Source organism: Astyanax mexicanus, unplaced genomic scaffold, assembly GCF_023375975.1.
Source record: "Astyanax mexicanus isolate ESR-SI-001 unplaced genomic scaffold, AstMex3_surface scaffold_33, whole genome shotgun sequence".
Taxonomy (NCBI): Eukaryota; Metazoa; Chordata; class Actinopteri; order Characiformes; family Acestrorhamphidae; genus Astyanax; species Astyanax mexicanus.
The window spans coordinates 4,247,501-4,269,746 of record NW_026040043.1 but is presented as its reverse complement, the minus strand read 5'-3'; the positions used below and the strand labels follow the sequence as shown (position 1 = coordinate 4,269,746).

The 22,246-nt window shown below is 38.2% G+C and overlaps 1 protein-coding gene across 1 annotated transcript in view; it reads left to right on the top strand.

The window, feature by feature from the left end:
* The window catches only part of LOC103029144 (ribonuclease inhibitor), a 254,739-nt gene that overhangs the window by 126,084 nt on the left and 106,409 nt on the right, over nucleotides 1–22,246 (top strand). Inside the window, exons 7-12 of the mRNA XM_049473055.1 lie at nucleotides 5,684–5,857; nucleotides 5,988–6,158; nucleotides 6,301–6,474; nucleotides 6,554–6,724; nucleotides 11,517–11,690; nucleotides 11,833–11,997. Coding sequence (XP_049329012.1) covers nucleotides 5,684–5,857; nucleotides 5,988–6,158; nucleotides 6,301–6,474; nucleotides 6,554–6,724; nucleotides 11,517–11,690; nucleotides 11,833–11,997 — 1,029 coding nt within the window. The remainder of the gene's footprint in view (nucleotides 1–5,683; nucleotides 5,858–5,987; nucleotides 6,159–6,300; nucleotides 6,475–6,553; nucleotides 6,725–11,516; nucleotides 11,691–11,832; nucleotides 11,998–22,246) is intronic.

The window sequence follows — 22,246 nt, the reverse complement described above, 5'->3', positions numbered from 1 at the left end:
AGTTATGTTTAAAGGATGGCACTTATCTTCTACAAAGGAACTTGTTAAATAATATATTATTTAATGCACTATAATATATTTAAACGACGCGCCCTTCCAGCAGATCAGTGAGAGGGACCGAAAATCTAGATAAGCTGACAGTTAAAAGATAACATAGCTAGTGTTTGCTACGTATCCAGCGATCTTACCATAGCTAGCCAACACTAGCTAACTAGCTAATGCTTACTAGATGAAGCTAGCTACCCAGCAAGCCTTCTAACTTCCACACAGAACGGTTTATCAACCAAACAGCGCCTGTGTTTCAATATCCACTTAAATCATGTTCGTTTCATTCAGTCTTAATAAACTCTGGACTTTACATGCTAAATAGCTAAATGTATATAAAGAAGCTAAGCTAGTTAACTGGATGGCAGTACCTGCTGTTGACGGGCTGCAGGGTTTCTGCATGGACCTCCCGTAGAAAGAGCAGAGACACCTCCAAAACTTCTCGCTCTCAGAAAAGCATCTAAAAATTTTTGCTCAGGTTTATACAGGAAAGATCTCTGAGCAAATGCTTCACGTTAGCCTAGTTCAGCTTCATCTTCATCCATAATCTCCACAAACAACAAGCTCTTTTTCTTAACCGTGACCGCTAGCTATGTACCTGGGCTCTTTAACCAACCATCCTTGTGACGTCACCAGTGCTGCACAGGCAAAATGGCGGCGCACTATTGCAAACGTAACAAACATAAATATATTATAATTTAGTGTGTAAACATTTTATATAAAAATATCCCCCACAAATAAATTCCATTAAATTTAATCCCTCAGAAAACTTGTACAAACTGAAATGTTTCATGTCCACCTTTAGAGTCTTTAAATATCTGTCAGTAATTGAGTTTTTCTTAATGTTTTACACCAAACTGAGATGTGCCAGCTGACTCAGAATCATGTTGTTGGCTGGAAGGAGTGATAGGCCAAGTGATGTACTGATGTTATACATGCAGTGGATTCAGAAATGCTCTTCTGATCAGCTCTTTTGTGATTATTCAGTTTGCTGCAGTCATCCTGTCGCTCACAGTCTGGCCATATTGGAATTTTTCAATATTAATTAATTTAATTATAATTTTAATTTAATTTAATTTCAGAAACTAACTAAACACAAAATACAGCTTACAAATAACTTGGTCTAACAAAAGAAATAAGTTCCAAAACCAGCTCAGTTTAAGTCTGTGTAACATGTGCATGGTGTGACAGTTGATCTTCATTGACTAATTTTTATAATGACTACACTGCTTACACTAGCTGGCTACAGCTGCCAGTGAATGCACTTTGTTAAGTTAAACATTTCACTCTCTCACAGCTGCTCTCACTATGTAGGACAAAAAAAGCGGAATTGCATTTGGTCATCCTGCCATCCTGTCACCAGTACTCACACAGCCACACTCACAGTTGGACCTCTTTTGGAATTAAAGAGAGCTTGAGATTTTTAAGATTCATTGTTGACTTGGCAACCCACCATCCACAATAACTGGTGCTAGATGGCCCCTGACTTGATCTGAATAACTCTTTTTTTTTTGTTGAAGGGTGTGTTTTTATTCATAAACGGCTCCTCATAATCTGCTTTTTTACCTTATTAATTTACCAGCATTAATCTTGTCTTGTGTGTTATTTTGTCAGCAGCAGAACCACAGGACAGCATTAGTCTGCAGCCCTGAACAGACTTCAGATCTGATTATCATTTAAAGTGTAGAACAGAATATGCAGCAGTCAAAACAACATATCAGCTATGGTATAGTTGGTTGCTATGGTGTCGCTAAGTAATAGCTGTTTACTTTTTATCCAGGGTGGTTGCTATGGTGTCACTAATTGGTTGCTAACTACTAGCTACTGTGTTATGTGGTTGATAGTGTATCCAAGGTGGTTACTATGTTGTTGCTTAAATGTTTCTAGGCAGGGGTACAACTACATACTTTTTGGGGTGTATGCAAATATAGTATCTGCGACCCTGGGGGGAGAGATACGTTTTAAAATCATCACCGGAGGGGGTGTGGGGGGGGGGGGGGGGGTGGAGAGGTCGGGGAGATACGTTTTAAAAACACCAGCGTGAGGGGGGGTAGGGAATACGTTTTAAAATCATCAGCAGGGGGGAGGGAAACGTTTTGAAATCGTCAGCGGGGGGGGGGGGGGGTAGGGGGAGAAACGTTTTAAAATCATCAGCAGGGGGGAGGGAAACGTTCGTCGGGGGGGCCCCCCGACGTGGCGGGGGGGCCCGCCACGTCCTTTTATGTGGCCCGCGAGAGCTTGTAAGATCTTAGTGTCTATAATAAATATGTCAGAAGCGTGCTTTGACCAAAAACTACATTTCCCACAATGCTTGTCCATTGTATTACCTGCGAAGTTACGGCTTACTGCCACTACACGGCAGTGTAGTCATTGATGTGGAAACCCTGCCGGTGGGAAGGCGTAACTTCGCGGGTGGAATTGAGACATACAAATGTTTATCCCATAATGTCCAGAAAAAGAGAAGTTGATGCAGACGGACGGCTGTGCTTCAAGGTGAAAGACCGGTATGCCTTTTGTGTTACAAAGAGTGTTACTGACCAAAATAAACGCTTTTTAGAAGAGATATAAGTTCTGTGTAAATATTTATAAGACAGTACCTGACAAAATTTTAATGACGTTAATAAACATCACTGTGACAGTGCTAGTCACAGTTTCACCACAGCAAAGGACGAGGACGTGAATCACTTATCTAACCAGCCTTTACTGATTTCTGCCCCCAATAACCCTTTCAATAACTTCCAATAGCCTTTAATAGTCTTCAGTAGCCTTCAACAGTCTAACCTTGCAGCCGTGGTCTGTCCACTAAACTCCGTAGTTATAAACATCATGAGGTTAGCAGCGCGCTAACTGACCTGTTTATAATGTAATCCCAGCAGTGACTCCGTGACGCTGCTCTAAACTGCTGCTGTTAGCTGCTTGGGCTGAAAGATGAACTGTAGAGAGCTGTATTATCCGGTTAGTGGGGTTAAAAATCTTTATTTCATACACAGAAGAACTTTAAAAATTTTAAAAACGCTCCAGACTGGCTCAGCTGAGCCCTGTAGCCCGTGGCTGGGCTGTAGCTCTGACTAAGTAAAGACCGCGGGCTTGTGCTGCTGCTGCAGCTCCGACTAGTGGTTGGATGAGGAACTGCTAAATCTGAGGAAATGCTAAATCTGTCACATGTTCTTAACAGCTCACAATTTTTGATTTTATATTTATTAAGCCTCTTTTCAGTATCAAACGTTTTGATCAAAGTTAATTGTGTATTTGAAATGTCATTTTGATGTATGTATTTGATGTCATTTCTATTCACTTGAATAGTTTGGTTCTTGATTGATGGAGTTTTTGGATTTCATAACATGACAAATTAAAAGGATTTATGTTAATAGAGCAACAAGCAAACATTTTTTCCATGCAACTGTAATATTTGATTGAATAAATAATATATTGAGAGTTATTTAACATTAAGGAGTAATTACATTCATTTTATATTACATCTGGTTACATTTTCGTACATTTATAAGTAAGGCCAAAATGAGTTTGACACCCCTGTGCTAAGGTGTTGCTAGGTGTTTACTGTGACATTCAATGTGGTTATTGTGGTGTTGCTAAATGGTTTCTAGATGGTTGCTATTGTATTGCTAGGTCATTGCTATGTGGTTGCTATGGTGTTGCTAGTTCAAATCAAATCAAATTAATTTGTATAGCGCTTTTTACAACTGGTGTTGGCACAAAGCAGCTTTACAGAAACGTGATCACAGGACAAAGAGTCAGGCAAAAGATTAAACATAGAAAATACAGAATACAGAACCCCCAGTGAGTTGGCTGCAATGGTATTCTGGGTGGTTTCTACTGTGTTGCTTGGTAGTTGCTATGGAAAGGGATTGGTTGATAGGAGGTTGCCATGGTGTACCGGGTGTTTACAGAGTGGTTGTTAGGTGTTATTGCTGGAAGAGAATGGAAGGCATGTGGGATGAAAAAATATCATATTGTTGCTTAATATGGCTGTGGATCAAAGCTTGATGACCTGCAGTCTGGCAGTGTGGTGGTTGCCAGATAAAAGCTAGACTGGAATTTAGTAGGGGTGAAAATTAAAGCGATTATCGATAATCACACACACACACAGACACACACACAAACACACACACTTCGTTCAAATATAGAGTTTAAAAGCATTCACAACAAATGTAGAATATGTAAGTATAAACTGCATAAACAGACATTTGGTCTTTGTTCAAACTAGGGGTGTAATGATACATCGTGGGGTCGGTGCATCGCACATTAAAAAATGTAGTGATGTGCATTGTAGAGATTGAAAGGTCGGAACATATTCTGGCCACAAACAGAATTGCTCCAGAGTTTGTTTGGGAGTGGACCAAGAACACCTCCTCTCGCAGGTCTTGGTGTGCTTGTTTTGGTCCACACCCCAGTGCGATTACTGTTCTCACTCTGTAACAAATCACAACAAAGATACAAATGTAGTCTGTTTTAACTGGGCTAAATAATGCTTGTTTAAAAACATCTAAAAAAAATCTGAAGATCATTTAAAAATAGAGTAAGAATCCTCCCCTGCTCATCTCTCTGCCCTACTGTCCTCCACTGCTCATCTATCAGCCCTACTGTCCTCCACTGCTCATCTCTCTGCCCTACTGTCCTCCACTGCTCATCTCTCTGCCTTACTGTCCTCCACTGCTCATCTCTCTGCCTTACTGTCCTCCACTGCTCATCTCTCTGCCTTACTGTCCTCCACTGCTCATCTCTCTGCCCTACTGTCCTCCACTGCTCATCTATCTGCCCTACTGTCCTCCACTGCTCATCTATCAGCCCTACTGTCCTCCACTGCTCATCTCTCTGCCCTACTGTCCTCCACTGCTCATCTATCAGCCCTACTGTCCTCCACTGCTCATCTATCAGCCCTACTGTCCTCCACTGCTCATCTATCAGCCCTACTGTCCTACACTGCTCATCTCTCTGCCCTACTGTCCTCCACCTCTCTTCTATCATCACTTATGTCCTCCACTGCTCATCTCTCTGCCCTACTGTCCTCCATTGTTCATCTCTCAGCCCTACTGTCCTCCATTGTTCATCTCTCAGCCCTACTGTCCTCCATTGTTCATCTCTCAGCCCTACTGTCCTCCATTGTTCATCTCTCAGCCCTACTGTCCTCCATTGTAAATCTCTCAGCCGTACTGTCCTCCATTGTTCATCTCTCAGCCCTACTGTCCTCCATTGTAAATCTCTCAGCCGTACTGTCCTCCATTGTAAATCTCTCAGCCCTACTGTCCTCCATTGTAAATCTCTCAGCCGTACTGTCCTCCATTGAAATTTTTTTTGTGCCTGAAAGATTTCATCAGTATTTCCTCTTCAAATACACAATGAAGAGAAAAGAATATTTATGCAGTTACTTACTTTACATTATATATTTTTCTGACTTTGCTTTGTAGCAGCGTGTTTCACTTTGTACTTTTAATTCTTCTAATTCATTAAATTATACTGATCATGATTCCATTAATTAAAGCAGTAAATTGGGAAATATGTAGGTCATTTGTAATGTTTCAGTAACATCTTTGATAGTTGTTTAAGGAGGGGTGTGTGTGTGTGTTTGTGTGTGTGTGTGTGTGTGTGTGTGTTACTGTACTTTCTTTGCATTCTGTAGGTTATCTGTGTGTAAACTCAGTGAACACTCATGTGAGAATCTGCAGTCAGTTTTACAATCAGAAAACTCCTCACTGAAAGAGCTGGACCTCAGTGACAACAACCTGGAGGATTCAGGAATGGAGAAAATCTCTGCTGGACTGAAGAGTTCACATTGTAAACTGGAGATACTCAGGTCAGAATTCTCAAAACCTATTATTCAGTGTCTTTTCTAATTCCCTACCTGTGAACATTTAGGGTATTTTTATTAAATTAAAACATATTTCACTGATTGTTGTGTAAAACATGTTTTTATTCTTTTACAGACTTGCTATGTGTACACTCAGTAAACAGTCCTGTAATACTCTTCAGTCAGTTTTACAATCAGAAAACTCTCTGAAAGAGCTGGACCTCAGTGACAATGACCTGACGGACTCAGGAGTGGAGTTGCTCTCTGCTAAACTGAACAATTCACACTGTAAACTAGAGCGACTCAGGTCAGAATTCTGTTATTTCTTTTTAAAATGATAAACTTGGTATTCAGTGCCTTCAAAACTACCTGTTTATTAATTATTATTTTATTTATTAAAACATGTTCTTCTGGTTATCAGTGTGTTGCATTTACTTATCTTTTTACAGTCTTGCTATGTGTGAACTCAGTGAAAAATCCTGGGAGACCCTGCAGTCAATTTTACAATCAGAAAACAATTCTCTGAAAGAGCTGGACCTCAGTAGAAATGAACTGGAGGATTCAGGACTGGAGAAACTCTGTGCTGGACTGAAGAGTCCTCACTGTAGACTGGAGATACTCAGGTCAGTGTTTCTCTAACTCTTTCATTAAAACTCTTGCATTTAAAAAATCCCTCACATTTTAAATGCCTTTATTTTGCAGAATTGCTTATTGTAATCTTCAAGGACTTTGCTGTGAAACTTTGGGATCAGTTTTAAACCTGGAAAACACCTCCCTGAAAGAACTGGACCTCAGTAACAATGACCTGCAGGATTCCATAGAGAAACTCTCTGATGGACTCAAGAGTTCACACTGTAAACTGGAAACTCTCAGGTTAGAACGATCTCTTACTGAGTTTTATATTTATATAGAAACATGCTGCAATGTCTGCATTGCAATGTTGCCACAACAAAACTTTAAATGGTTTTAAATTGTAATTTTACAGAAGAAATAAAATGTTTCTGATAGGGGCCTTAATGTGGGGGTCATGAGAGTGATGATAATTAAGGGAGTTTAAGAATCAGATCCAGGCATTGTTCAGAGTTTACTTTCACTAAATCAGACATATCATTTGGCGTTCTATTCGACTCTTTGGCTTAATTTAATTCACGTTCCTTAATTTGTGTTGTGTGTCTACATATTCAGGTTTGTTTAAAAATAGAGCTCTTTTTACAAGGAAGAACTGGAAGCAACACTGGACTCCACAAACTTCAGAAAGTCTAAACAGAAAATATGATGAAAAGCATTTGGGTCTCTTAAGCTATAATAAATCATCTAATAATAACTATAATAAATAATATGTGAAAAATACTTTTTTGCCTTAATGCAGGCTTAACTATCATAATTGTTATTTTCCAAAATAATGCGATACAGCCATGTTTTTGTGGGAGAGAGTTATTTTCCCTTGATGTGTAAAATTTCATGTGTAAAATTACCCCCTTCTGTGCCTTGAGTTGTTTTACCACTGACAAACAACCACTCTCAGAAAAATAAAAAGACACCATTGTTCACTATTTCATTCTAGGTGATATGTTTTACTTTTAAAATAAAGTATTTATTTTACATTATGCAACTCTAATTGTGTGAATAGACAGGAAAATACTTAGGGACATAAAATTTAATAACCCTTTTTAAAGTCAAAACTTTAGAAAAGTGAGCAGTCCTGTAGAGCTTGTAGTGGTTGGGGTGCATTATTGGCCATTGACATTAGTTCTTCTAGACAGGAAACGCGAACAATAGACACCGCTTAGAGCACCAGTTCCAGTGTTGATGCTGTACAATGCTCAAAAGCGCTCACAGACCAAGATAAAACTAACAACAAACTTAGTGTGTTACCAGTTTATAAATCGTTAGTTGCATCTTTTAAAAAGTCGTTTTTCATATAGGTTGTTGGCAGTATATGATGTTATGTAATAACAAAACTCTACGTTCTCTCCACCCTGTATCAATCAGCCGTCCTATAAATACCTGCCCTGACTAACTACCTCTCATGACGAAAGTTTGCAACCCACCTCCTCCCCAACAACCCCCCTTCTTCTACTCTATCACTTCCTATTAAATAAAAGGGGGGGAGTATAACTGCACGCTTCTTCAGCACGCAGTTCAGAACTCCAGCCCAAGAGTTCCCTCCCCTTTTCTTTCCTTCTCTACTTCATTTAGGCGTGGTCAGCACTTAACAAATAATACAATGTGTTCATACTGCTGCAACACAGAATCCAGCATGTCAAACACTGTATTTGGTTTATTTAAGAGACCTGTGCAGGCTGCCTAGCAATGCATAAAGTTTAAAATACGTGACCAGTGACTTCTCATTTCCTAGGAGCTGAGAGATCTCTTCTCCAGTACAGCAGAGAAGAAAGCGCTGGACAGAGCAGTGCTTAAAATGTGCACATTGTAGTTAAGTCTGGTTAAGCCACACAAAGAAGCAAAGAGAAACAAGGATTTGTGGAAGTTGTCTGTCCAAATGTCTGCCGTCACAGCATAGAAAAACACTTGCCTTGCATTTCTGTATTTCTTTCATGACTTCCCATCGCACATGATGCGCCGACTCTGTAACATGTCAGATTCTGCAGGGAAACACGCCCTGTATCTCTACACCCAAAACCCAGAAACAGTATGAAACATCCACAACTACGAGGTTCCCTGGATGCATCCCATCTGTAAATCCCAGAGCTTAGATTCTCTGCCCGAACCCGACCCGAGGCCCGACCTGACTTCAGTTTGGCCGAGATTTCCCACCACTTTCCTCGGGCCAGGTCGGGTCGGTCTCCAGAAAATAGTCTGAGACTAACTGAATCTAATAGAAACGATAATAAAAAAAAACTGTAACCGTACTGTGTGTTTATAAAACTAACTAAAACAAACTGAAATTACAGATAGAATACCCTTCGTTTTTGCGTTTGTTAATTTAGTTATAAGTGCTGTTTCCACTCCAGCGGAGCAGTGTTGGGAGAAATCCTGCTCGCAAAGCGAAGTCAGATTCTCTGGGCAGTGAGATTTTGGCACAACAGCGGCAGCGCGTGGCACCTCACAGTGCGAAATATCAACAGAAAACACTGAGAAAGCTGCAGAATTCTGTATGGATTGTAATATGAGCGTGAGGGAGATAAAAGCACGTGTTTTGTAGTGAAACAGGAGATACAGTATGAGGAATAAACTCCTCACAGCTATAAGTCCATCTGAGAAGCAGCTGTGAGACCCTTAACCTGTGAGTAGCTCATACACCAGAACACTCCAGGCGGGAGGATGAACTAATAAAACTAATAAAGCTTTCTGATGTGACGTGTTTCATGTTCATGTGTGTTCTATTGGTTATTTTTAGCAGCAGTATTACAGATATTTTTTCACTTAAGGCTGCTCGCTTGTGGACTGTTGCAGTTTTTGTGGACAGTTGGTTGTTTGACAGTAACTGATTTTTTTGTATTAAAAAAATAAATATATATATTTCTAATACTAGAATTAATGATATTAACTAACTAAATCTAATCACTTTTGACTTGCAGTGCTGTGTGAAGCTGTTCTTAAAACATTTTTCTTAAATAATAGGTCTACACTCCTTCAGTGTTCGAGTGTCATTCTGAACAGATTTTACTCATTGAAACAGCCAGTTTATGGGTCGGGTTGGGTCGGGCTCGGGCAGAATGTGCACAGGCTTGGGCCGGGTCGGATTTTTTGGGTCCGATCTAAGCTCTAATCCCAAGCAGTTTGGGAAATTCTATTCCCTATGAAACCCAGCAGCAGTGGTTCTCCTGGTCCTCTGTAGGTTGCACTGGCATGTACTCAATATATAATTCAATATGGACCTTGTAAATATTCCAGTTACAGTGGAATCCCCAACACAGTAACTGAGAACAAGAAAGTGGAAAGAGTCCTCCAAGATACCTTAGAAATAATTAGTTAATTTTTAGTAAATATAATTGGGAAATTATTAAATTTATAAAAAAATTATAATAATCTTTTATTTTTTAAATATTTGTCTTCTTTTAAGATTATTGAGAGATTGAGAGTATTTTTGAAATGCGGCCTAACATGCTATATATATTCAGTTAAAACCTTCAATAAAACTAGTAAAGGATAAACACTGCAGCTTATTTTAAATTGTGAATGCCTTATTGATATTTTATGTTTCCATTTTTTTGTCTTTAATATGCTTGCATTAAACTACAGAAGTAATTAATGCATTAATAAACAATATTTTAAGCTACTTTACGTAACAAACACAAATAGAAAGATAGGTGCTTGGCCTGATGGCTCAAATGCCTTGCTATTTTGGGTCCAAGCTTACTAAAGAGGGAAATGAACTGGTCGATATCGTATCTAAAATAGGTCAGAAAATGCTCACTGTCCAGTTCTTGCAACAGACAGTTACACTTACCACTAATACACACCACTGACACTTTTATTTAACAGAACAGGTAATATCAGTAATCTAGGTTATGTAAAGTTGAAATTTGAGGAACACATTTTGTTAAATATGATTCAGAAGAAATGGTTTAATATGTACTCACAGAACTTGCTCATTTAAACACAGTGCCTTGATTTTTGAGGCTTGAGGGTAGCAGATATCTGTGAGAGTGATTCATCACAGCATATTATAGGAAATATATGCAGTTTTCCATAGGTTTCTCATATGGGCACAAATGGGTTATACACTCTAAAAAACAGAGGTACGATATGAGTACTTTTTTGTACTCAAAGGTACACTCTTCATAATTGTACCCTCAAAGGTACAATATTGGTCTTTACAGGGTCAGATTTGTTCCCTCTGAAGTACAAAGTAGTTTCTAACAGCAATAAGTACAAATTTGTACCATTTAACCTGCAGCCAGAAGGTACATTCAGTATTCTGTATCACTGTACTAATAAACAATATATATATAAATTGCACATTTTTTATTTGAAAGCCAGACAATTTTTGATCATCAAGTTTCTGAGCCATATTTAGTTGATGATAATGTTTATAATTTTTATGATCTTTAATGGCACAAAAAACATGGGTACAAAAAAGGACTTTCACTGAAAGGTACTTTTTTGTACCTCAGTATAAAGTACAGCCCCAGCAACAAGCTTTATACTCTTTTAAGTACAAATCTGTACTTATTTTTCTTTGTGTGTAGTGATAATATTTAATAAGTACAACCATGTGTTTAAAAATATAAATTATTTAAGAAGTACATTAAGAGCTACACATTCATCCCTTTACAGTTTAAATGTTCATATAGCATCATTAATATAAATATTTAGCTTTCTGAAAGTATTAATACTCTTGTTACTGCATGTTCTATCCTCAATGATGTTATCACCAGGAACTACACAGCTTAAATGCAGTTGTTGCAATTAATCTTGTCAAAATTTGGTTTTGGGGAACATCTGTGTAGCTTAAGGATGGTTTGTACGATGTAAGTTACCAAGTTGGTTACCTATATAGTAACTTATCTGATTTTGGAAATGGACACTTCCATCACAACTGCATAATTTAGACAATATTAACATAATGTATTTAGTAATTATAAATCATGAGTGCACTCAGAATTCTATTAAACTAAATATGGAAGTGCTATTGTTATGTTTTTTATTCAATACATTTTTTAATGAAGACTCTGTTTATTTCATCTGTTTTTGTCAGACTAGCTTTGTGTAATCTTGGGGAACAGTCCTGTGAGAGTCTGGGATCAGTTTTAAAACTGGAAACCTCCTCTCTGAAAGTGCTGGATCTCAGTAATAATGACCTGCAGGATTCAGGAGTGGAGAAACTCTGTTCTGAACTGAAGAGTTCACACTGTAAACTGGAGATACTCAGGTCAGAGCCTCTGTCCGATTATAACTAAAATAACTTATTTTGATATTTTAAAGAATACCAACAGTCTGTATTATCTTTGCCACTCATCTTATCTGTGTCACTTATCCTATCTAATCCTGGTGTTTTTCTCTCCTCTCTGCAGGTTATCTGGTTGTATGATCACAGAGAAAGGATGTTTATCTCTGGCTTTATCTTTAAGTTCAAACCTGAAAGAACTGGATCTGACCTACAATAACCCAGGAGAGTCTGGAGTGAAGGAGCTCTCAAATAAACTGAAGGATCCACGCTGCAAACTCAGCACACTCAGGTATGTGTCTGTGTGTGTACTGTTTGTGTTTAAGACACTTTTAGTGAATTAGAGAGCCTGATGATGGAACATGCTCGTTTAGCTTTCCAACATGTGAGCTCATTCTCCATTACATCAAATTTACTACCAATGACATGTACTACCAATACATACTGCCGCTGTTTAACATTACACATGAATAAATGGTTAGAAAAAATAACCTGTAAGAGAGCATGAGAGAGAGAGAATTATTAGACTTTGTGCTAAATAGAAAAATTTGGGTTTGCCCAGTACTAGTTGTGAGGCTGACAGGAACCAGTTACCCACAGAATGTAGAAATTACAAAGCCAAGAACAAATGTATCCTTACCAGAAGGTGACAGCACCACCAGCAATGCACAGTGCAGTCAACACCAAACAGGGAAAGACAGGGACAGGGAGGTGTGTAGTTATGCAGGTAACAGCATCCCTGTACAACGGGGAATCATTCTCTCTGCTGTTCACCACTAAGGTGAAAATTTAACAGAGAATTAAAAAAAAAAACTCTCTCTCTGAGTCAGACATCACTGGTAGACAGAACAGATAAAAACAAAGAAGGCTGCACCATTGTTCTCACCAAGAGAAACTTAGCTACCTGTCATCTCTTAGAGTCTAAGCCAAATGCCTGTTCAACGCTCCACATGGCTATTTTCTTCAAAGTCAGGCTTGTAACGGGCAGATACAGTCAGAAGAGATTATATTCCCAGAGGAACCTGGGCAGAACCCCTTTCCTCTTCAAGGAATGGTAAAATTACTTCCAAATCATAAGAGGATGACAAAGACTGTATATCTCCTATAATATCCATCACATCAGACTGAACATTAAACAACTGGGCTAGTAAGGTCTTTAAGATTAATGAATTTCAAACATATTTTTCTTGTGGAATCCAGATAATATTTATACTGTAAATTTAGATTTTACAGCAAATTATATCAATTTCTTTTGCACCTCTGTTCTAACATACCGATAAATACTAAAATACAGTATTTTATATACATAAAGCTGAAATACAGCAGTAGCTTTAGAATGTAATGATTGCCCACGTACTTTGCACACGTGAAATCTAGTCAGTTAATGTTATTGTTGACTAAAAAGAAAAAACCCATAAAAATATCTGTAAATAATTATCAAGAAAAATGTTAGAAAGATTAATTCTTGTTATTTGTTGTTAAAAACCTTCACTGCATAGTCACCAAGAGTTAAGGAAAAGGAGTGCTAGTGTTTTTTGGTTGTATTACGTAAGCCGGTAATTCTCAGTGTTGAGTGTGCAGCACAGCATAGAGCCATTGTCCTCCATTGTCCTCCTTTTTGTACTCCCAAGCTTTTGGAGTAAAGTTAATGTATTTGGAGTGAAAGAAACCACAGAGCATATGATTTTCCTCCTAAAAAGCCTTTAAAGTTACAGTGTCAATATACCTGAAGACCTTGTTCTTGAGCTCTGTAACATGTACATGCTGAGCTGATTCTGAGCTCACTGTAGCTAAAGCTTCTGTAGCTATGTGCATACCCTGAGTTATCCACACAGTAATAGTCAAATGTAAGGGTGTCATTATTCCAAAAAAAAAACTATACTTCCTCAGATGGAGTGCGCTCCCTTGCATGTCTCTATAGCCAAGAATAATCTCCATTGCTCTCTCAGCTCCTCCAAAATTCAGCTGAACTTATTAACATATGATCGTCGTGTTTAGTATTCCAACTGTGTTGAAATCATTAATCCTGGTTGCTACTGATAACTATATGTAAAAGAATTCACATTTATTAAAAACTTAAGATCTCATACAGTTGTTTCTAGTTAGAAATGAGATATTATGTGATATCAATGATTTGAACATTTGTATTTAATTTATTAATGAGACTAAATTAATTATATGATGATTCAAAGATTGGGTAAAATAGGTCCCTTCCCTATATTTTATGGTGACCTGCACACCTACATTCCCTACACAAACAATTGTAACAACAGCTCAAACTGTGCTACACAGTGGTAGACAATGGAAACTATACAATGAAGCCAAAAGCTTAAAAACATTCTTAATTAGTCTCCTCAGTGTCCAAATAAGCATCACATACTCAGGCCTTTACAAAAGAACCACTGATTAACAGGACTTTGTAGGACTCTTTATTAACAATGTTGAACTTTACTAAACTTGCTATTTTACTTTAGAAATACTAAGTTAATTGTAAAAAAAAAATGCTTTAATAAAAAAAAAACAATTCAGCTTTTATATATCATGTTTTATTTTACATTGCAGTACATCATCAGAAACAGAAAAAAAAATTAATCAGCTAGACTTGTTTTAACACTGTATTAACATTTTGACATGGAGCAGCAGCAGAGACAGCATTAGAAAATAGCTTCAGTAATTATCTGGGTAATAAATGAGTTTAAACTGCACCTTAACAGCTGTGTATCTCAAACAAGTGGAGTAAATTTGATGGTTAATTCGGATTAAGGACAGATCACAGTCACCCAAACAAGCCTCTTCAGAGTTGGTTTAGAATGGGAACGACACCACCTCCTCTTGCTGGTCTTAATGCAGATGTTTGGTGCACAACCAAGTTCAATTACTGTTTACACAACCTCTAAAACAAACCACACTAAGGAAAACGGAACAAACCAGAGTCTGTATAAAGAATGCTGGTGTGAAAGTAACGAGTTCCAGCCAGACACTGCCAGTCATGATCATTACCACCCACTGCACTATCCACCCAAGATGCGAAGCTTGATCAAGCAGTGACTGGAGTCACTGATGATTTTCAGTTGATCGGCCATGACTGTTGACCAACTAATCAGTCTCAGAATTCTGATTCAAATTTGCTATACATGTACACACATTTTACATGTGTTACTTAATGCGACAGCGGCACAGACATACAGACTCACACAAAATACATTATGAGCAAGAATGTTCTTCACAGCGAGTGCAGACATCAGCAAGCTCGCAGTCCGCATATCTACAGGGTCAGAGTAAGCTGCGGAGGAACAACTTCAATATTCAGAGCAACACATTAATAAGACACTTGCTGAGTATGCCCAGTCTGAAGAAATTAGCAGTCGAGGTTAAATATTTTAAAAACACTTCACTAAACTGCAAGCAATACAACACACAATGTAATGCTTCTCAAACGTGTGTTCCAGGATTTCCACCTCTTGTCACGGCACACACAGCTACTACAAACCGGTAGCAGACCCATACAAATACTGTACTTCATTTCATCAGCTAGTCTGTACAAATCCAGTACTGCACTTTGTTTCAATATTTTACTATAAAGAAAGTTTCTTATAATTTATGTAAGAATTGGAAATTGGAATTGGTGCATCTTTGCTGTTGACTGTGGGTTGGAATGCTTTCCATTACATATTGCTGGTAGACACCATGGTCCTATGAGCATGTTAGATGTTGTTCACTATCAGTTTAAATAATGCTATTTTTAGATATCTACTAAAAATCAGCTATACATGGTCATATCCCATATTATGACCACCTCTTTAATTGTCCATCTTATTAGTTCCACTAATCATATAGGACACTCTGTAGTTGACACTAGTCCACAAACAGCAGCTTGTAACCACTGATGAAGGACTATGAACCAACACTGTAAATCTGTGCAGCAACAGATTCAGAGCTTCTGTCTCTGACTTTACTTTATCTACAAGGTGTTTCAGCTGTAGGTAGGAGTGTGTAGAGTAGAGGACAGTGAGAGATTAAACACAGTATTTAAAACTCCAGTAGCACTGACTGAAAATTAGACACTATATAATAAAACACAGCTGCTACTGTCACTGATCTGTGTGTGATGGGTTTAAACACTGCCTCAATAAAAGTTTTGATCAGGGTGAAAGCAAACAAATAAAATTAAAACAATAGTAAAAATAGTAATAATGTCACACTTATACAGAGTGCCTTTTACAACCCAAAGAAAGCTTTATACTAAAATGTTTGAAGTGTAAAAAAACAACAACAAAAAGAAAGACCTGATAGAGAATGAAAATATTTAGAGAAGAGAGATTTTAAGCTGTGCTGTGAAGAGAGAAAGAGAGGAGGATGAGCAGATAACAGGAGGTAGCAACACTGAAGACCTGCCACCCATAGAGAAAAGCCTGAGCAGAGGAACAGCCAGCAGACCAGAGTCAGGGGACCTGAGACTGTGTGATGGAGCATAAAGCAAAAAGAAAGAAGATAAGAGCACAGCAGTGCAAGACCTTAAAAGTCAGTAGCAGAACTTTAAAACAGATGTGTTTTGTGAAATGTAGCAAGTATAGCTGATGGGAGTGATATGAGCGCATTTCTTGGTGTAAACTAAGAGTGAACTTCACACCTGATTTGTTTGGTCCCTTTCTTTAAAGTAAAAGGCGTTGTGCCGAAATCCAACTCCACGTGGCATGTAGCGTGTCACGCAGCAGTATGAACACAGACGCTTAGACTGGGAATTAATTTATTTGCTGTAACAATAGATTAACCCTTATGTATGAACAAAAATAAAGGGGGCGGGGTGGAGTTGATGTATGCGAAGGGGATTCTGACAGAGAGCTAGAAATCGTCACAACACCTGGCAAAGTAACTCCCCTAATAACTAACTCTCTATAAATTAATATAAAGCGTAAAGAGACTCCACTTACGTAGCTGATGGTGACAGAATGTAGTAAAGTTTTACTCCGCTCACTAAACTACTAAGCGAAACCAAAACTAACCGGATCAAATACTGTATTTACATTGTAGCAATGATATGAGCCTTGGTGCAAACTCTGGTCTGGACTTTCAGATGTGAAAATGCCCAAAGATTTTGGCTGTAGAGTTTTTAATATACAGCAGAGGACACAGAGTTTTAGAGGGTAGACCACAAAGCAGTGAACTGGAGTATACTAGCCAAGAAGAAATGAAGACATGCACCAGGAGATGGAAAAACGCAGACTTTGTCAGAGATTTAATATGTGCTACTAAGAATCAGGTCAAACACAGAAACCCAACCATTAACTCAGAAACACAACCATTAGCAGAATCACAAGAGGAATAAAGACATAAAGGAGCTGATCAGTACGGACACAGATTAGAGCCGTCTGTACTGTGATGACAGCAGAAACCTGACTAAAACTTCTCAAATAGGTTATTATTGATCAGATTATCTTGCATTTCTAAAGCAACTTCCATCTCCAGAGCTTTAGAGACAAATGGTCAGTTTGAAATTGGTCTACGATTTACTCAGACGGAGCTGTCTAGACCTGGCCTTTTAAGAATGGGTGTAACAGCAGCCAATTTCAGAACACTGGGGACATAAGCAGTAGTAAAAGAGGTTCATGAGACGGGATACAGGTGTAGAGATATCAGCAAGACAGAGCTTCAGGAGTGAGGTGGGGCCAGATCGAGTAGGCAGGATAATATTTAGATTGGGAAATTATCTGTGATGAAGTCAGTCCTGACCAGTGATGGCAGTAACGCTGTTGAAATAAACGGCGTTACTAACGCCGTTACTTTTTTCAGTAAGGAGTAATCTAACTAATTACTCTGACTGTAACTATAACGCCGTTACCATTTCCCACACCCCATTACTGCACGTTACTTTAGCAGCTGAATTAACTTTTTTTTTTTTTACTTTGCGCATACAGACAACGGCGCAAGTGTGTGTGTGAATCACAAGGGAGGGGAGGATGAGACCAGGGTTTCTCTAGGGGTCCGCAGGCTCATCATCAGAGGAAGACAGTAGTCTGAAGTGAGCACTTTAAATCAGGGATCTCTAACTCGCGGCCCGCAGAACGATATTTTGTGGCCCGCGACTTGAAATTTAATTTTAGTGTTAGTGCGGCGCGCACGCAAGAAAAACGCGACGCATCCTCTCCCCGTCCACCAGCACAGCGTCCTATTCATTTCAATAGAGAGAGCTGCTGCATGAGCGCGGTCCCGCCCTCCGGCAAAACAGTTCAGCTGTGTGTGATACGAGCCTCACACACACAGAACAGCTGCCTTTCAACCACGGAGGAAAAGTTGAAAACGAATTTATAGAACTATATATCACAGTGAGGTTGATAAAAAATCTTAAACTTACGATTGACTACACCTGTTGCTTGATTTAAATGAATAAAAACGTCCTGGGGTAAAATAGCAATAGTTGCTTTTACTGGTAACTAGTTACTTTTATAGTGGAGTAACTCAGTTACTAACTCAGTTACTTTTTTGGAGAAGTAACTAGTAATTATTTTAGGATGTTTAGGATCATGACCAGAAGCTTTAATTAATAGAGGATAATAAACAGAGCCCTGCATTTACTGCAGCTTTATATTTCAGCATGTTTTCAGAAGAGAAGTGAATGAACATGTGAACCAGTTTTCTTATAAAGACGCTCAAAACGTCTTAAAACACAGAGTTCAGGGTAAATCAGGGAGAGGAGTTGGTGGACGGCACAGTTCTGGTCTTAAGGGGAGCTGGAGTGTCCAGGGTGCAGTGTTGCCAACTTAGCGACTATGTCGCTATATTTAGCGACTTTTCAGACCCTCTAGCGACTTTTTTTGTTAAAAAGCGACTAGCGACAAATCTAGTGACTTTTTGTGGTGTTATTAGAGACTTTTGGCGACTCTGAGATGAACACACGCTCTTCAGTTCCTGTCCTCCGCGCTGCAGCGGGCGCTGCCGTGAGCCCCGCCCCACACCACTCACAGTGCAGTCTGACTGTCAGAGCACACACACACCGCTCCACCAACACACTGCAAATGAATCGCGCGTGCCCACAGCCGCCGCTGATTGACCCTGCTCTGTATTTACAGATCAGAAGTATAAATATTAATGTGTCTTCAGTGTGACACGAAAAGAAATCCCTTAATTTAACTCACACAGTCACAGTCAGTCACTCACCTCCTCCACAGTGTCTGCCTCTTTATAAAAAGCTAAATATCTATTGAACAATTTGTCTATGATAGGTAGAAGAAAACGTAAAAAAATAAAATAAAATAAAACAAAGCTAAAAATAAATAAATAAATAAAACAAAGCTAAATATCTATTGAACCATTGAACAATTTGTCTATGATAGGAAGAAAACATAAGAAAACGTAAAAAATAAAAATAAAACAAACAAACTAAAAAAAAACGTAGAATAACAGTTCCGAATAACTGCTGCTCTTATAATAACATTTAAGAACATGGCAAAAAACTAATTTATGTAATTCACGTAAAAATGAAGTTACTGTAAAAATGTGACCTCCTATTTAAAAAGCAACAGACGTTGTTCATTTGTAACATTTCTAACACATTTATGGTGTTTTTACTCACTTTTCTCTCCCACAACCCTAATGCTTTACAGCTTAAAAAACATGTATTATGCAAATTCGGCGAAGACGTCATTTAGTGACTTCTAGCGACTTTTTGGACAGCCAATAGCCACTTTTCTTACTGAGGAGTTGGCAACACTGCCAGGGTGTCAGAAATCGATGTATTTTCGTAATCGATGACGTCGATTATGTCGACGTGTCGCCCCAGCCCTATAGTGAACACACACACACACACACACACACACACTGAGCAGTGAGCACACTCAGAACACACACACACACACACTGAGCAGTGAGCACACTCAGAACACACACACACTGAGCACACTCAGAACACACACACTGAGCACTGAGCACACTCAGAACACACTCAGTGATATTGTGGAATATTGGGAGCACCCAGGAGCAGTGAGGATTAAGGGCAGAACCGTGTCGTTCTACATGCTGCTGTTGTCCTGTATATGTGGAGAATGTACTGTAACTCTTTGACTGTAAATGTAATGGATGCAGGAGTTTATATAGCTGTTATTCTTCTATTTAACTGATCACTTAAAGGATTATCCTCCTCGCTCAATGAGATAAAACTGCATTCAGAATGGCCTCAATAGCACTGCTCTATGAATGTGTTCTATTCTGATTGAGCTATTAATCTGAATATTGTCAGATTATCAGGCTGCATGTAAACGTGGTTAATATCATCACATGATATTTAGCACGTTATAAAATTGTAATTTTAGGTCTGAGTGAATCATATCAGAAGAAATAAAATCATTTACATTCAATTCAGGCATACAGACTATTATATACAGGAGACAGGTGTGTTTCTGTCACACATCTTTTCAGCGAATAAGAAGATAAAACTGTTGGGAGCAGATTGTTATATAATTTTATCAAACATTCCTCCTACAGCTGCATTCTCCATTATCTGGTCCAGGGTGTGAATTATCAGAGTCTTATTTGCTTACTGTAATTTTTACAGTACATAAATGATAAATACATTACACCAGCTAATGTAGCACATACCACACTGTAACCTTCATAGTCAGAGTCATAAACAATATACAGTATTATACAGCAAAATCAACAGCTAGTCAATCCCACAAACACACACCCAATAGAATAGAATAAAACTGTTCCACCAAGGCAGGACATTTTTTTTCTCTGGTTTCACCATACAAAGGACAATTAAGTAACAAACACTTCCATAAAAACAAAACAAACAACATATCAGTAAATAACAATAACACTGCTATAAATAATAAACATGTACAAACCAGGAACAACTTAGTGCAATGTTTTAATGCGTTTGATGGCACACTTTATTTAGGGGTGCTGGGATACATTTTAGGTGCTGGAGTTCCACTAAAAGAGCTAGCGATGTCCATGCACGTTACATTAACATCTGAAATCTGCACTATTTTACTCTTAATTCCTTTAAATGAACAAAATCACTGTACCGAAATTCACACTGTAATACAATCAGCACCATTTTAGTCTCACATACATAATAATAAAATAAACAACTTTTAAATATAAAGCTCACATAAAGCTCATTATCTTACATAGCATAAACACTTATTACACATTTCAGTAGTTAAAGCACAGAGAAACTGATGGTTTTTTTAGAGGCTGAATTACAGAAAAAGCTGCAGCAGAGCAGCTAAACTATACAGCTGAGTTCTGTATTAAAACAGCAGGAGAACAGAAACACAAACCCACTTTAAAACCTTTAACCTGCTGCTGAAATAAATCCTTTATTAAAACACTGAATTACAGATCATATAAAAGTACAGAGAGTGAGATTCTCCTTCTGAACCCATTAGAACAGACCCTATGCTAAGCTAAGCGGCTAATGTATTCTCCATCTTTTCATTCTCTGATAAAACTGATCCAGAACAGGCTTATCTTAGACTGTGGTGTTACACAATGCTTCATGAAGCTTTCAGTGTAAAGTCTGGATGTTTCACTGGATACAGAGATTAAAGCAGTGTCCTCACTAAAATCACTAGAGTCACGTTATAACAGTAACTGAAGCTTCGTTACGTCACTGAATCCACTGTGAAGATTCAGATCCCCGCTTTATTCCACTGACTGAAACTGGAGAATATGTTCTGATGTTTTAATCCGTCATATTTTTCATATTTTATACCTTATTTACTCACAGTTTTCACACCAATCCTTTAAATAAAATCTAAATCTATAACTGATCTATTTTATATCTGAACCCATCGATGCCCATCAGTCCATCTGATTACATATTCTGAGATGATCAATAAAAAGAAGATAAATCCTAATCCCAACACAGCACAACACATTCAGTTTTAGAATAAAACCCTGTAATTAAATTGTGCAGATTGTAATTGTGAATGTAAGGGAATGTAATTTGTATTATTTATTATCTTTGTCTGTGGTTAATATAAAATGGAGAATTGAGTCAGTGAAATGTTTATTTAATGGTTTAAAGATGAAACTGGTTTATTTTAGTTGTAATAAAGGTTTATTAGTGTGAATGAGCTTCAGTGAAACAGAATGAATCTTGTAGGAAATGAAACTGGACAGTAGAAGCAGCGTAGAGACGAGTATCAGAAGCTTCACTGAATCATTTTCTGATTAAACTGCTTCAGCTGTGTTAATGATCCAGAAGCTTGGTAATGGTCATCACTAGTGTAAAGCTGTAGCAGTGAGGATGTAGAAAAGGACATTTCATAGCTCTATAATGAGGGAAAGCAGCACAGAGCTCAGTGTATCTCCAGCCTGCAGTAAAAGCTTTATTCTGAAGTGTTTAGCAGCAGCCAGAGGCTGGAGTTTCCTGCTAATTCAGAATAAGAGCGTCCTCTGCAGGGGGAGAGGAGTATCACCTATTAGCCTCAGCTGGATCAAACTCAACTATTAACCAAACTAATAAAACTATAATAATAACTAAACTAACATTTATAACCAGATTAATCTAATCTAATCTAACTCAATAAAGA